General features: G+C 43.1%; 1 protein-coding gene across 1 annotated transcript in view; it reads left to right on the top strand.

The window, feature by feature from the left end:
* Positions 1–503: 503 nt before the first annotated feature.
* The window catches only part of LOC112973832 (kalirin), a 267,351-nt gene continuing 253,115 nt past the window's right edge, over positions 504–14,739 (top strand). Inside the window, exons 1-3 of the mRNA XM_026082189.1 lie at positions 504–516; positions 1,141–1,215; positions 14,128–14,242. Coding sequence (XP_025937974.1) covers positions 504–516; positions 1,141–1,215; positions 14,128–14,242 — 203 coding nt within the window. The remainder of the gene's footprint in view (positions 517–1,140; positions 1,216–14,127; positions 14,243–14,739) is intronic.

Here is a 14,739-nt window from a genome sequence, read left to right as displayed (position 1 = left end):
AGGCCTGATGGCTGGAGTGATGATGCCTCATTTCTGGCCGGTCGAGAAAACTGCTTGAGTGAGAGGACTCTCTTGCCCTTGTACTGTCTCAGATAAATGGTGGTTGCTGCCTGCCTGTGAAAGGCAAAAAGTAAAAATACAGGGTTTCAAATGTGCTGTAATCTTTGATGAGCCTATAGCTGCGAAAGCTGTAAGGCTATATTGAAGCTATCTTGTCATGGTGGGTGTTCATTCCCTACTGAAGGATGCTTTATTTTTCAGAGCAACTGCAAAGATGTCCTTCAAACCCACCTTTTGTTTTTTAATAGCACTGATGGAATAGCAGTCTGGCCTGCAGTCTGGCGATCCATTACTGTTGGTCTTTTGTAAAAGAGAGGGATGCTCTTAGCGGCTTAAACAGTAGGCAATTCTTTTCATTAGGCTTCCAAGAGAGTAAAAACCAGGGATTTCTTTGGTGAACTTTCAGAAGGAATGAAATCATTTGGCACTGCAGGGCAAGGCAAATGGCCTATCCAAGTATATTTACCATGTAATCAAACAGCATGAATTACACGAGGCTGCATTGTGGCTCCAAACCACTCCTCACATAGGGAAAAGCTTTGGCTGGCTCGTAAGAAATGTATCCTCCCTTTGAGTGTACTCCCCACCTTGAACGGGTCCATCTCGATCTGCGCTGTGTGGAGCACACGTGGGGAGGAGGGGAAGGCCCTTTTTTAACCAGCCCCTGGGCAAATCTATCTCAAGGGGCCATGCTAAATGAACGTGTGTGCTCTGTAATACCGCCCTGCAATTTTGCCTGGACTGTGTTCAAAATGTGAAGGGAGAAGGCTCCTGCCACTCTGTGCAACCTGTGCAAGCCCAACAATGTGATCAATAAAACAGCAGAGAGGATAAATCTGGTTCCTTGGTGGGAAATTTATTAACCTTGAAGAACTTCTGAAAGATAAAGTAGGATGAGTTGATTCTCCGTGTTTTCTTTTTGCAAACACATCTCTAGCAATGCTAATGCTATTCGTGTATCAGTCTGGCTCATGGTGCTTTTATGTAACTTTTAAACTTTACATAGTCTGATTTTGAGAAATGTGGAACTAGGACACACTCTCTTCTAATTTGGCTTTCCTCTTTTCCTCTGTTTTGCAGGTTCTTTTCGAAATGATGGCTTAAAAGCTGCTGATGTCCTTCCTATACTAAAGGAGAAAGTGGCCTTCGTGTCAGGTGAGCGCACCCTTCCCTTGTTATCTCTAGACCAGCAGGGACACTACTAGCCTGCATGCCAGCCCATACAGCACTGCACAATCAAGAAGGACTAGTTTCATGTTTGGACTTGGTAGTACTTAAATTAGCTCTTCTGCTAAGAATGGGACTTTCTGGGGAACAGGGCCACCCAGTAATACTGAGGGGTTTGCAGTCTGGCCTGTGGTGATTTTCTTCATATTCTGAGAAAGAGGTCAATGGGTAGCACTCAGCTTCCCATGGGTAGCTTCTCAGCTGCAGCCCCGATTTGTTGTGTCTAAGCATTCTGGGTGGCTCAAATCAGAGATCCTGCTTTTGAGTTGTGGTCAGAGAATAGCATTAATTCCTCTTTATAAGAAGCACTGGCTTCTATAAATCACTGGTACTTGGTTTGCAATCCCAATCAGCCTGCAGTTGCAAGTACCATTGGTGTTACATTTACAGAACTTAGATTCTCAAAGATCTCCAACCTGTCCRAAGATTTACAACCTTCATTAATGGGATGAGTCTCCAGGACTTGGAGGTGAACAGGGACCAAGTAGTATGTAAAATGCTTTGAGAATGGCTTGGGTTTAGGTGCTTCTGGGGTGGATTACAACTTGTTGGGGAAAGAGGGATGAGAAAGACTGAAGTGATCATAACCTTGCATGAAGTCGCTTAAGTTGGCAGCATAAAAATGGGATGTTTCCAGAGCCAGTGTTTTTCATGGTTGCAAACCATTCAAGCTGCTTTTGTTGATCTTCCCCGTTTCAATCAGAAAACCTGTATCAAAAGGAGCCAGAGCCAGAACCAGACTGCTCTGCCCCTTGTTTGCAATCTTTGCTCTGTTTCCTTCATCTCTGCAGTAATGTTGACTGCAGAGATGAGGGAACACAGCAGTGAGGCCATTAGTTACCTGGCCTCTTCCTCCTTAGCTCTCCACCGCAGGGGTGCCGGAGCAGGGACTGTGCTGACGAGGGCCCGTTAGCCTGCAGAGCAGTGGAGGTGTCTGACAGGTCATGAAATCTGTGGCCTTGAATGTCAGTTGGTGTGAAATGTATTCCCATGTAGTGGCAGTGAAACGGTATGGGAACCAGGAGTCTAGCAGTGACTTGAGCAAATGTTTTGCAGCTGTATAAACCCTAAACTTTTTGACTGATGCCATGAAAAAGCAGGACTTTGAGGGAAGTTTTTAAGACACCAGAATGCATCATGTGAAAACCCAGGAGCATGGCAGCAGTGCAGCCATGCACACCTACTTTATCTTACACTGGAGTCTCATTCTGAACATCTTCAGATGTTTTATGTCATTATTTTCTTTCACTCCTCTGAAGAGTGGAACAGAGTGATAAAAATGTGGCGTAACTGCAGGCTTGTTTGGGACAGAAAGCAAAGCTGAACCAGGAGCTCTGGGGAAGCTAAAGGAAGGAATTTCTGCAGGGACTATACTGGAATTTAGTTCTTGGTTCCTGCCATTGCTGCATGTGGAAATGGCCACAGGATTATTTGGCAATTCATGAAATATTTAATAATGACAGCTAGTCTGGATTGTTTATGTAGCCCCTTCCACTGATGGTGCTCGAGCTCCATTCTGACCCAGACGGTCTCTCACCAGATCATCAAGTTGTTAGATGCTGTCCTGGGCCAAGCTTGCCTTGTGGGGGGGTTAAATAAGATGTGCCAACACACTCCTCTGCAGTTTCTCAATGTGATTCACTGCGGGCAAGGCACAGCCCTTTCCTCATAACCTCAGTACCCTCCAAAGCTGTCTCTGCTCAAAATGTGACTGTTCCTGACACAGCTAGCTAGATAGCAGTCTTAGGATTTACACCTCCTCTCCATGGTCTCCAAACACAATGAACAGGGGCAATAATTGCCAGTGGCCCTTGAAGATAAAATGTGCTGGGGCTAATGTAAAAAACCACCATCATCCTCCAGCCCAGGGTTTAAGTACTGCTCAGTCTTTCCCTGGGTTGTTGTAATAAAACAGATTAAGAAAAGGATTTGAATACTTAAATTGATGGCTAGGTTATTTTTAATTAAAATGGAATAACTTCCTAGAGCATGCTTTGAGCACAAAAGAGAAAATGTTTGCCAAAAAAAAATCAAATTGCTGAACCTTTCAAGAAAAAACGTAGTCATGCTGTAGTTAGAACAGACTCTGTGAGCACATTGCATTTGTAATCAAGCTTCCTCAATGAAAAAATGATATTTTATTGAGTCTTCTTCAGAGTTTTATACTACAGTTAATTTTAACAATAACAGTAAGGTAAAATTGTTGTCAAGGGAGTTCATCTTGTGCTTACACCAGCAGAATTTATCAGCACACAAAAAAATTCTCAATTGAACATCTCAGTTATATAGTTTTTTTTTTTTCTTTTCTCATCTGCTGTGGTTCACCAGCTTGTCTTTTAGACCATGATTCTACAGGAAGGCTGCAGGGAGCAAATACGTCACTTAAGGCAACGGCTATACCATGCTTTGTGTTTCAATGCTGTGGATGTTCCACTTTTATGAACCTTGGCCATGCAAAACAGTAAGGCAGACCATTAGCAGGAGAGTGACACTGGATGCTGCCTGCTCCAGAGCAGACACAACAGGACCTACTTGTACAGCCTTGTAATCTCAGAGGAGCACTCAAGCTTTCAGAAGTGCACTTAATTTCAGAGTTGAAATACAGCTCTAACTAGCTGGGCATGGATTCATCCCGGCTAAATGCTGTCTAGGGCTCTGTGCCTAGCGCTTCCTCTTGGCTGGCTCTAGCCAGCAGCAAACAGCAGGCACAGGGCTCTCCATCAGCCTCCATGAGCACTGAAGGACTGAGGCGTGGATAATGATTTTTTTTTTTCCTGGAACTAGTTCTCCACTTCTTCCAGTGACCTCGTGTATAAGCTGGACTGATCCCGAGCAAGGTTCATGTGTGTGTCTAAACAGCGCCTGAAAATCCCATTGCAGTACTCATAAGCAGAGAGATAGTCTGACCAGTTGTGAGCAATAACATACCTCCGCCGTCGCAGTCTGCCTGTTTCTATAATGGACCTCATGGAAGCAGATGAAGCAGTGGGTGGGGTGGAGGCTTTGGCCACATGCTTGTTGCCTAAACACTAATAAAATCTTGGCTTTGCCTGGTTGGTTCACTGTGTTGTTTCCAGCAGTGGAATGGCTTTGGGAACCATTTGGGAGCAAGCTGTAAGCCAGAGGCTGGTTTTTGTATTCTGAGAAGGAGAGGAGCACAGAGAAAAGGAAATAAAACAGGTTGTACTTTTTTTTTTTTTTTTTTTTTTTCAGTGAGAGGTGCGAAAAGTGGTATTTTGGAAGCTGTGATTACAGCCTTTCCTGAGAAACACAGATGCTGCTTTGGAAGAGTGAATTCAGCTTGGGATGTTGTTCATCTGCTTGATTATATTTATAGGAGAATTTCTATTAATCAGTGGAAATATAGCAGGCCGTATACGAGAGGTGCAGGAGAGTGAGGGCAGCGCTTTGCTGTGTTGCTTCCCTCCTCCCGGCGCACGGAGCCTGAGCTAAGGCAGGCAGCTTGGAGACGGGGTTAAAGATATTTGCAAGCACGGCCACAGCGTGGAAGGTGGGCGGCTCGGGTGCCAGGCAGGTCTCACCTTGCAGCGGCCGTATCCTTCTGAGGTGCCCAGCTGGCGGCTGCTGGAGGGAGGACAGTGGAGGCAGTCCCGCGAGGAGGCTGGGCAGGTCGGAGGGAAGGAGCACCCTGGTGGGAGCTTGTAGGGAGCCAGGTGGGACTGTCCCAGCACAGGTGGGAAGCCCTCTTTTCTTCCTGCCTTCCTCAACCTCATCACAAAGCTTGTTAGCAGCTGATTAATGCCATGGGCCTTGCTGAAACCGTTTATCCTTTTCCTGTGGCCTACCCAGAAGAGTTTTGCAGGAGCCTTTCCTGCTCTTTCCATTCCCTACAGGGAAAAGAGTTCAGAAAAATTGCAACACTTCAGCTCCAACATTTCACCCAAGGATTGTCTGCTGAGCTTTTAAGGCACAAATACAAAGGAGTAGGCTGGCCAGTAAGTAAGGAATAGGCCAGAGTAAGCCTGAGAGCCTGAAGACAAAGCAGAAAGCTTTGTTGAAAGGTCTTTTGGAGGAAGAAGTTCAGTGTAAATAGATCAGATGAAAGGACAACTTTGCAATTATGTTTCACTAAATTTATGCCTGGTGGAATGAGTCAAAGAGGAAGTCTTCAGTGGTTGTTTAGTTTCTGAGACTAGTGTTGAGTCTGGGAAAAACTTGCTCTGAGCTAAGGACTGCTGTGGGGGAAGACACTGACCTTCCTGAAAACTTCTCTGAAGACACCACAGGTCACGTAGCACCAGAGGTACATGGGACCATGTGTGCAGGACCGTGTCTGTCTTTCTGTGCGATGGGTATGTTTCAGTCTTCAGAGAAAGAGCTGAAATGAGATCCCAAGCCCCTCCAGACTTTGGAATAACTCAGATCCAGGTTTCAGGGAGTCTGAAACATTGAATTGTGGCCACTGGAATTTGTATTGGGTTGGGAATAGAACTAACAAAAATAGTTATTTTTGAATGATATAAACAGTTTGTATTTGGACAAAAAGTTTTGATTCAAAGTAATAGTTTCCATTCTCTTTTTCCTGTGGAATGAAAAGTTCAACTGAAGCATTAACAATTATTCTACATTTTGTTACAGAAAAATGCCTTCTTTTTCATACTGTTCCCTGATGTAATTTGAAATGGGCAGAAATTCCAAAAAGAGGAAATATGCTATTAGGAATAGCATAGCATTGCTTGACTATTGAATTTTCCTAGTGGTTTTGGGCTCGTCATGCTTCCATCTAGAATTTGCTGATGCATTGCTGCAGATTTTTCTTTGAAGATGAAAAAGAGGAAGTTTAGACTGTAAAGTTTCCAGGTCTTCCGATGACGTCTGAGCCTGTGGGCTTCTTTTTTTCTTTTTTTTTTTCTTTTAATAATGTTAATTCATTCATAAAGATATAGAAGAGCCTTTACCTGTAGGAGCTGTTCAAATATCCTCATCAGGACTAGACAGAAATAGAAATCAAAATGTTCCCTGGGATCTCTGATTTCATGTACAGGTTGTGACGATTCAGATTCACAGATAAAACATTGCTGGTGTGCAGAACCAGTTGCTGTATTTCTTTCCATATGTTTTAACTGTAGCCATGGTCTAAATTAAACAATTTCTGCAGAGAGTAGCTAGTCACTGCCAGCGCTTACTGTCCTGGCTCTTGGATACAAGCAGCTTGCCAAGAAAGATCCACCAATATCTTCTCACTGCAGTGAGATTTTTCCTTTATGTACTTCCTTAATTAGCATGTCTGAGGTTAATGATTCTACCTGTGCTGCCTCGCAGAGACACAAAAAGGTTCAAGTGCCTTACAACATTGGGCAAAAAATCAACCCAATCAAAATTTCTGTCCCAAAGGGCTTGCAAGAACTCGTAGGGATGTAAACAACACTATGGACATAGTCCAAACACGTTGAACTTGGTGACTGCCTTCCTGAACAGCCTTCAGAGCACAAAGGTTGATGGGTCCTAAATTCAGTCTCGTATGTATAGCTTTAAAATTAATGGTAGTGACTTTCAAAATAACAATAAGAGGAAGGAACTGAGTCTGTGAAGCAAGAAGGTCTGTATAGATCCCATCCTGCTCCAGCTATCAGATTTTTCTAGTCCTTAAAGATACAGTGAGCTCCATACATATCTCACTAAGAATCTCTTTTTCACTTACACAGACAAGCGAAAGTTGTCCTCATATAGAAGTCAAGGCTGGGAGGTTATATAGCAATATAAAGACGTAGGGAGCTGACTGTAGTGTCTGAGATGATTGATATGATAACAGGCCAAAATCTTGGTCATTTTGCAGTGGGGGGTTCACTTGTGCCCTGCTAGTGAGATTCATCACCTCTGAAATGTCCCTTCACTTCTGTGAAAGTGCTTTGGGTCGTAAGCTTAGGTTTTGTCTTAAGGAACTAATTCTAACTAAGTAGAAGCACTGAAATTCACAGCTGGACAGTCTCTCTGTACTGGTGACGGTTGTGTTTTTTTTAAATGCATTTTTTTGTGGGGAAAATATAGGCTAGTTGAAATGGAAACACTGTACTGGAACAAGCAATTTCAAAGATATTTCCTTCTGATACTGTTTTCCAGCTCTGGGCCAAATTTCTTAAAGCCAGAGGGAAAAAAGACTTCCTAGTAGCAATTATGTAAGTCCAATCAACTGAATTCTCCCTGGACTTTCATTAATTTACAGGATCCTCTATTTGGCTATAATTGTGGAGAGTTTACAGGCAGTGATGTGGGAAACCTGGGCAGTCTGTTATGTTGGATCAGTTAATCACATTTTTCACTTTGCTGATGAACGTCAGAAACTTTGCCATTGCCATTTCTTTGTGCTCATCTCAAATCAGGAAGGCAAACAGCCTGCGATCAGCGCGAATACGGCCTCTCTTTGTCTCATTTTATGTGTGCCTTCCAGATCTGCCATCAGCAGCATAACTGATATTGTCATGTGCTGTTTTGTTCTCTTCCCTCTCCATAGGGGCAAGAGGGTGTGCAGTGGGGTATTTTGTTTTAGGAGGGTTTGGGTTTGTTTTGCCTAATTTCTGCATTTGTTTCTAAATACATATCGGTATTCCCATGTATCTTTAATAGAAGAGGAGAGATCAAGGAAACTACTTTGCATTTGGGGCAAAAGGCAACTGGTTAGCACAGGTGTAAATAAGGTACAGACACTGCAGAAGGTGGTTCTGTGCTTGTGCCTAGTGCTCTCTTGAAACTACACAGCAAATCAGCTTATTCCAGAGGAAGAAGAGGGCTCCTCTGGACTCTCTCTGAATTTTCTGCTTTCCGCACAAAGGATTTTCCTTAGTTTTGCTTTGCTAGGACAATAATTTTCCTGGTGGGAAATGAGACAGTTTTCTCAGTGGCCTGTTGGCAAGTAAACATTCAAAATCAAAGCAGTACCCCAAAATACTTGCATAAATCAACAAAGGTATATTACAAGCCAGAAAATGTTGTCTCTCCAAATTCATGCGGAAGCCCCATGCCAGCTTCTTTTCCCAAAGCCTGGGTGCACTGATGGGATTGGCAGCACTCCTTGAAGGTCGGGGGAAGGAGCTGTGTCTTTAAGGGGTCTTGGCACGTATTGGTTACTGCACTACCCAGAGGACCTCTTCTGTGCTGCTGATCAGATACTGGATGAAGCAGACTGCAGCTAGAGCATGGCTCTGGGTGATTGTGAAACAAATCCATCAGGTGGGAAACGGGATCATCCAGCAGCCGTGCTGAGCATCCCATGCACAGCTGCTGCTCTGGTCTGCTCTTCCGAGGGATCTCCTGGTGGGAACACAAACTCATTCTTTACTCCCTAAATATAATAGTGCAAGTGTCTGCCATTAGGATTTGATTCAAGGACGTGACTCAGGGATATGGGACACTGCAAAGAGCAACCCACTGGAGGATCTGACCCTGCCGACTGCGTTACAGCTGTGTTAATTTGCAGGTGTGCTTGTTGTGGGAGGTTAAATTTCCTTCACTGTTGCACTAGTTGCACCTACTTTGGAATCAACAGAATTTGAGGTTGATTACACAGATGATCCTATATGTGATCCTTGCAGTGGATTAATGCTTGTTGAAGCTGAGGGATTTTCAGTCTGGAGCTCTGTTCTCAGTAGGTGTGGTAGCAAGCAGGCTTGCACAGAGCTCAGCTATGGCAGGGAAAGGAAAAGAAATACTGTTTTCTTTAAGACTTTGGATACTAATTTGCTGATACTTTGCTTTCCTAGGAAATCTGTCGATTAGATTTAGAAATCCAGAGCATATTGTTTGTCGCTTTATAGAGGCGTTTGACATCAGCTGAGTTAGTTCTGTCGCCTAGTTCTCTCCATTATCATTCAATTTTTCACCATATTTTGGACTGAAATACCTTTTGAGGAGTATTTCAGCTCCTCTGGAAAGTCGCTTRTGGTCCCAGCACAGTCTGCAGCATCAAGATGAATCAGCTTATGATCTGTGGGGATCAGAAGAAGCAGTGTCTTCATTTGAACTGCAGTAGGCGGCTGAAGAGAGGCCAGAGGCCCTATGTACTAATCCTGGCTCTGCTGCTGATGTGTTGTGGGACCTTAGACAGGGTCCTTGGGGTCACAGGGGAGCCTTTACTTGTGTGGACAGTTGTCTGTTTCTACAGTTAATCCCTGTGAATTCCTCCTATAAAAAGTGTGCAGAAGAGAGCAGAGGGCTTGAATACACTTTAACATAGATGAACGCGGGCAGGAAAGTATTGTGGTGGAATGGTAGATAGGATTGGACTGATGCAGCTTCAAAATAGAGCTTGATACGATCATAGTCTGTTGTATGCAAGAAGTCTGCATTAAAGGAAACAAATAGAAATTCCTGTCCTGAACAGACAGGATTACACAAAGCTGAAATTCCAGCTTTTTGTGCCTTACCAGGGATAGACATGTCTCAGGACATGAACTGGGGAAGGCCCATAGCCATGCTTCACATTGCTAACACTCTGGGTTAACCAACATCTTCACTTATCTCTCAGTGGTTGGAGTCAAACTAGGCAGAAGTGTTCGGGCCCACTACTGGGAGAATTAAAATCTCAGTTCAGGCAGTCACTTCCCCAGCAGCTGCCAGGGCAGAGACTTTATGGCTGGAGTCCCTTTCTGCTCGGTCAAAGGCACAACCAGAAAAGTGGTCATCACGAGGTCACTGAAAATTGCCCGAGTTGTCTGCCACCTGCTTCTGTTGCCCCTGTATGTAGAGTTTTTGAGAGTTTTTTGAGGTTTTCTTCTAATATGTAGAAGCGGTGCACATCACGATCCCTTCTGCCATCACTGCAGTATTGCCCTGTGTTACTGGTGGGCAGTGGTTTAAAGAGCATTGTTACCTATTTTCACCCGATTTGATCCTTGCCCTGTGGTGCTACACTCTGTAGCACACTGAATAATGTGCTGAGAGCAAACATGAATATGCTGAGTTTGATGCAGAAGAAGAAATTTGTGGAGAAAAATGATGTGGTCTTGCCTTTGGGAACAGATGTTGAATTTAGCAGTGGTGTCTGGATACGCTGGAAGAAAGTAAGATGGGAAGAACCAACAAGCAAGTCACTGACAGGCAAGGCATTCAACAAAGGATTTTGTAGGAGGAATGCAAGACATATATGGCTAAAAATTTGTTTTCAGTATACTTTGTGCCCTGTAGAACATGTGTTTTTGTGACTCCTTTTTCCAGAGCACTAATAGCTAGACCATCTGTTTGCCTCTCTGCATCAGAACAAACCCCTTGAAAGCCCACCTTGGAAAACAATTAGAAATTATCAGCTGTTTGTTTTAGCATTTAATAACAGTAATTAGCAAACCTAATGACATGTTTGATTATTGCATCCCATGCCTGTGAGCCCAGTGGGAGGCAGGAGACAGGACATATTGATTAGAGCAATTGAGACTCTCTACTCCCTTCCATTTTTTATTCTCTTTTAGAACAATATCCTGGGTAGATCTCTGAAGAGACGGTGCATGTAAAAATGAGTGTTCAGATCAAAGCTGACTTGAGGCAAGATTAGCCTTCGTGGGTGGATTACTTGCAAGCAGGGACGGAGTTTCTATACATTTTTAGTTACTGACTTTTAGTGTAAGCACTATAAAGCCCTAACACAGCAGACTAGGAGTCAAAAAACCTAATTTAACCTGGTTTATACTTCAAGTGACTTGCTAAGAAATATTGTGCAAATTTCTTCACCTTTTTGTACCTCACTATAGGCATAATATAGGCATCTGTTAGGTGACTAAAGCTAGATGGTGTGAATATCCCTTTTAGTCTGCCTAGTAAAGCTGCCATTTGCAGTAATAAAGTGCAGTGGAAAAGCTATATATTACTAGTATTTGAGACAGTAACCACAGTTACTGAACTGTGCAAGTCCTAAGATGAATTAAATATACTGTGGTTTGTTCTGGAAGAAACCTAACATTTCTTCATACAAACTCTTCATAAAATTGTAAATAATGCAGACGTTCATAAAAAATAGGGATTCCTTGTGAATAATTTGGAAACAAGCAGAGGATTTTAATACATATGATGCACTTGTAATAACAATTTCACTCTATTACTCAAAGTGTGGAGCAGTAATTTTTATCATGAATGAGAAACATTTGTTTCTTTGGCTTAGATTTCTCAAGGTTTGCCTCCTGCCTCCTTGTTTTTCTGTGCTACAGAAGGAATTGGTCCAGATACTTATTTATCCTTCCATCATCTAAAAAAACTTCAASTGGGTCATCACGTAACCTGCCTCCTCCAAAGAGAATTAACCCATTTTCTCCAGTCTGTCCTGGTAGCTTCTGACCCTGTGATAGAGCCTTATTTATCCTGCTCCCCTGAGAACAGTTAGATGAACTGTTGAAGGAGAATTTTTATACTAATGTAAAGACAGGACAGAAATGTTCTGGCCTCTGTTTCCCTTTTTGTAGCCCACAATTCTTGTGTTACTGTTAGTAAAAGGGTCAAGAATTTTCTGATTTAACCTTTTTTTTCCCTTCCACTAGAAAAGCCCAGCCTGCCAAAATTTAATCTTTTTGCAGACCTCGCTTTGATTCAAGTGTAGGTTGGAAAGGGGTTCCAGACCCAAAATACCATTTCTGGTCATAAGCAAATTGAGGTGAGTGGGCAGTGTCATCGCTGGGCTACTCATGGCTCATATCCTGGGAGAGGATCATAACTGTGGGTTTGGATGTCTCCTGATGTCTTCTTTTAGCACTTTTCCACTTTGTAGAAATATTTAAATAATTGGGAATGGGAGAGAAGGTGGGAGGAGAGGGGGAGGGAGAGAGAGAGAGAGACTGATTGACTGAGTAGTGGGTAGCATGTTCTTCTGGGATGCAATTCAAATTCAAGTCTTTGCTTCAGTCAATATCTGGAAACTTTTGAAAGCCTTGATTACATCTTGATATGATGGGAAATTTTTCAAAACCTTGAAAAGTTTCTTGTGTTGACAACATATTTCCCACCTAGTTTTAGTTACTGTATCAGTTTGCTGTTCTGTAGGCTGGCTTGCTTCCCTGTTGGATACATCATGCATGAGATAATGGTTTTGGCATTGTTATGGTGTGTGAAATGATCCCAGCAAAGGGGTAATGTCCTTAAAATGTGGATTTTATTTTTTTTTTATATTGGCCTGCAAATAAAAATGGGCCTATTTCCTTGTAAATTCAGTCTTGGGAACATTTGTTACGGTATGTCCCCATGCTCATGCCATGTGGCAGAGGGCTGTATCAGCCAAGGCGAGGCTGAGTTCCCTTCGATCTTCCTAGCCTTTGTAGTTTGCCGATTGCCATAGAGCATCGACTATTAGGCTGCCATACAGAGTCACGTTTAGGCAGCCTAAATGGATGGAGCAAGGGGCCTCGGAGCAATCATTCAGAAGGCTTCATAAAGTGCTGACCAGGAAGCAGCCTACAGCCGATGGCAAACTTAGGCACAGAGATTTAGGTGGAGGCTGGTAAATAGGATCAGCTGGAAAAACAGTGTTTCAGGGGTATGTGCATGTATCTCATCAATTTGGTATCTGGTTTATCCATCTCCAGGAACTCCTGCCACATGAGATACCTCCTTGGATCTGTTCAAAGCAGTTCTTTGTCCTGTGGTGATCTAGGACACTGTTTTTCCAAGCTCACATTTGCTCTCATGCTGATTCTACTCTTACAGCAAAGCCTCCTAGGACTCATCCTATCAAACGGTGGTGTTTAGGACCCCTATAGGAATCATGGCCCCACAGAGTGGGGGTGTCCTGAGTTCTGCAATAGAGAGTGTAGCGTGTAGGTGCTGAGAGGCCAGTGTCCTTGCACAGCTTTTCCTTCCTGTTGGCCAGGTAATTTACTTCAGAGAAGCATGTGATTCCCCTTTCTCGGAAGTGATACTTCTGTTAAAGGGATTATAGTTTCCACTGAAAAGCTCAAAATTCATCTGCTTTTTTTTTTTTTTTTTTTTGCTGTTTATTTGCAAGGTCCTGTTCTGTGCTAGCTTTTTGAACTGTAGTTTTCCTATGACTTTTTTTCCTAGCTAACAACGTGAACATATATCTGACAACACACCATTTCAGAGAAATCTTATGATAATGCATGAAGAAAGAACTAAAGATTGAGTATGGAACTTGATTTCAGTTTCAAGCTTATTAAACTTTATTCATGGCAAAGAATAAAATAAGGTGCTGTAGAATAGGTTGTATTCACCTCTGTATTTATGATTGCATAATTCAGGGTAGAGTCATTCTTTTTATAGCTAAGTCTTTTAAGAACTGCTGTAAAACATGAAGTGCCAGACACTGGCAGTTCAAAAGGAGTGGTTTTTAAGGTAGGGAAAAAAAACAAACCAAAAATCATTCCAGTTGCCAGCAGCCCTCTCTGAATAGAAAGCATAGGAGGCATGAACTTTTAATCAAAATTCAATTTCTAATGAAGTGCCAGATGAGAATGTCTTACTGCATAAACGTTACGGGGATGCATTGCCTCTATGTAATGATATATTGTAATCTATCTGGCAATGAAAGATGCAATGCATATTGAGCAACAGTGAAAAATACTTCCACTTTCTTGATGTTGTCCAGTTTAAAACTCTGCCCACAGTAGGATTTCATTAGCGTTGCCTGCTTGCTTTGGCTATTACATTGGAGATTTGATGGTATTAGCTTAAAGACAGAAGAAACGCTAGCGACAAGTTTCCTTCTGTTTTTTCTTTCGCTGGAGCTCCAGCAACTGCAAGCGTGTCTTCCTCAATTAGGCAAGCCTGAAAGCTACAGAGAGAGCACAGGCACTTGAATGTGCTGTAATTTATGTTTATCAATTCAGTGCACATAGTTTTTTTGACATGTGCTTCCTGCCTGATTTTCTAACAATCCTTTATTTTCTGCAGGTGGCCGTGATAAACGAGGTGGTCCTGTCTTGACCTTCCCAGCCCGCAGCAATCACGACAGAATAAGGCAGGAAGACCTTCGGAAACTTGTGACTTATTTGGCCAGCGTGCCAAGGTAAAGCTAGAAAGAAAACACTTCAAAGCTTTGGGTGGGTGGGGAGCTTGTTCTTGGCAGTTGCTGATTTCCAAGTATTAACCTTTAGTACCTTCAGTTCTTGGGATGAGGAAACAAAAGTGTTCCCTTCCTCCTACTGTGTATGCTCCAATTGCTTTTATCGAGCAAGCAGCAACGCGGAAGCGTGAGAGAGTGGAGTTTATGCTAGGAAATCCAGGCTTCAGGCTCACGAACCGAGTTCACGAGAGCAGCGAAGAGCAGCTCCCATTTCTGATGTTTCTGTAAGGCTGTTCTAGAGGCATGAAAAGGGAGGAGAGTGCATGGAGCACTACTGAGGTCTGCCGAGTTAAATTTAGCAAGAGAGAGAGAGCCCCTTGTCTGCCATTGCCTTTTAGTGCCTGGTGGGAGCTTCAGGAGAGCTGGCGAAAGGGAGTGTAATTCCTGGTGGGAAGGAGCCTGCCCTGCACAAGGAGGCAGCTCTTTCTGCTCCGGCACTT

The sequence above is a fragment of the Apteryx rowi genome, unplaced genomic scaffold (genome assembly GCF_003343035.1).
Source record: "Apteryx rowi isolate R43461 unplaced genomic scaffold, aptRow1 scaffold_57, whole genome shotgun sequence".
In the NCBI taxonomy this organism is placed as follows: domain Eukaryota; kingdom Metazoa; phylum Chordata; class Aves; order Apterygiformes; family Apterygidae; genus Apteryx; species Apteryx rowi.
This window is presented reverse-complemented; position numbering and strand designations above follow the sequence as displayed.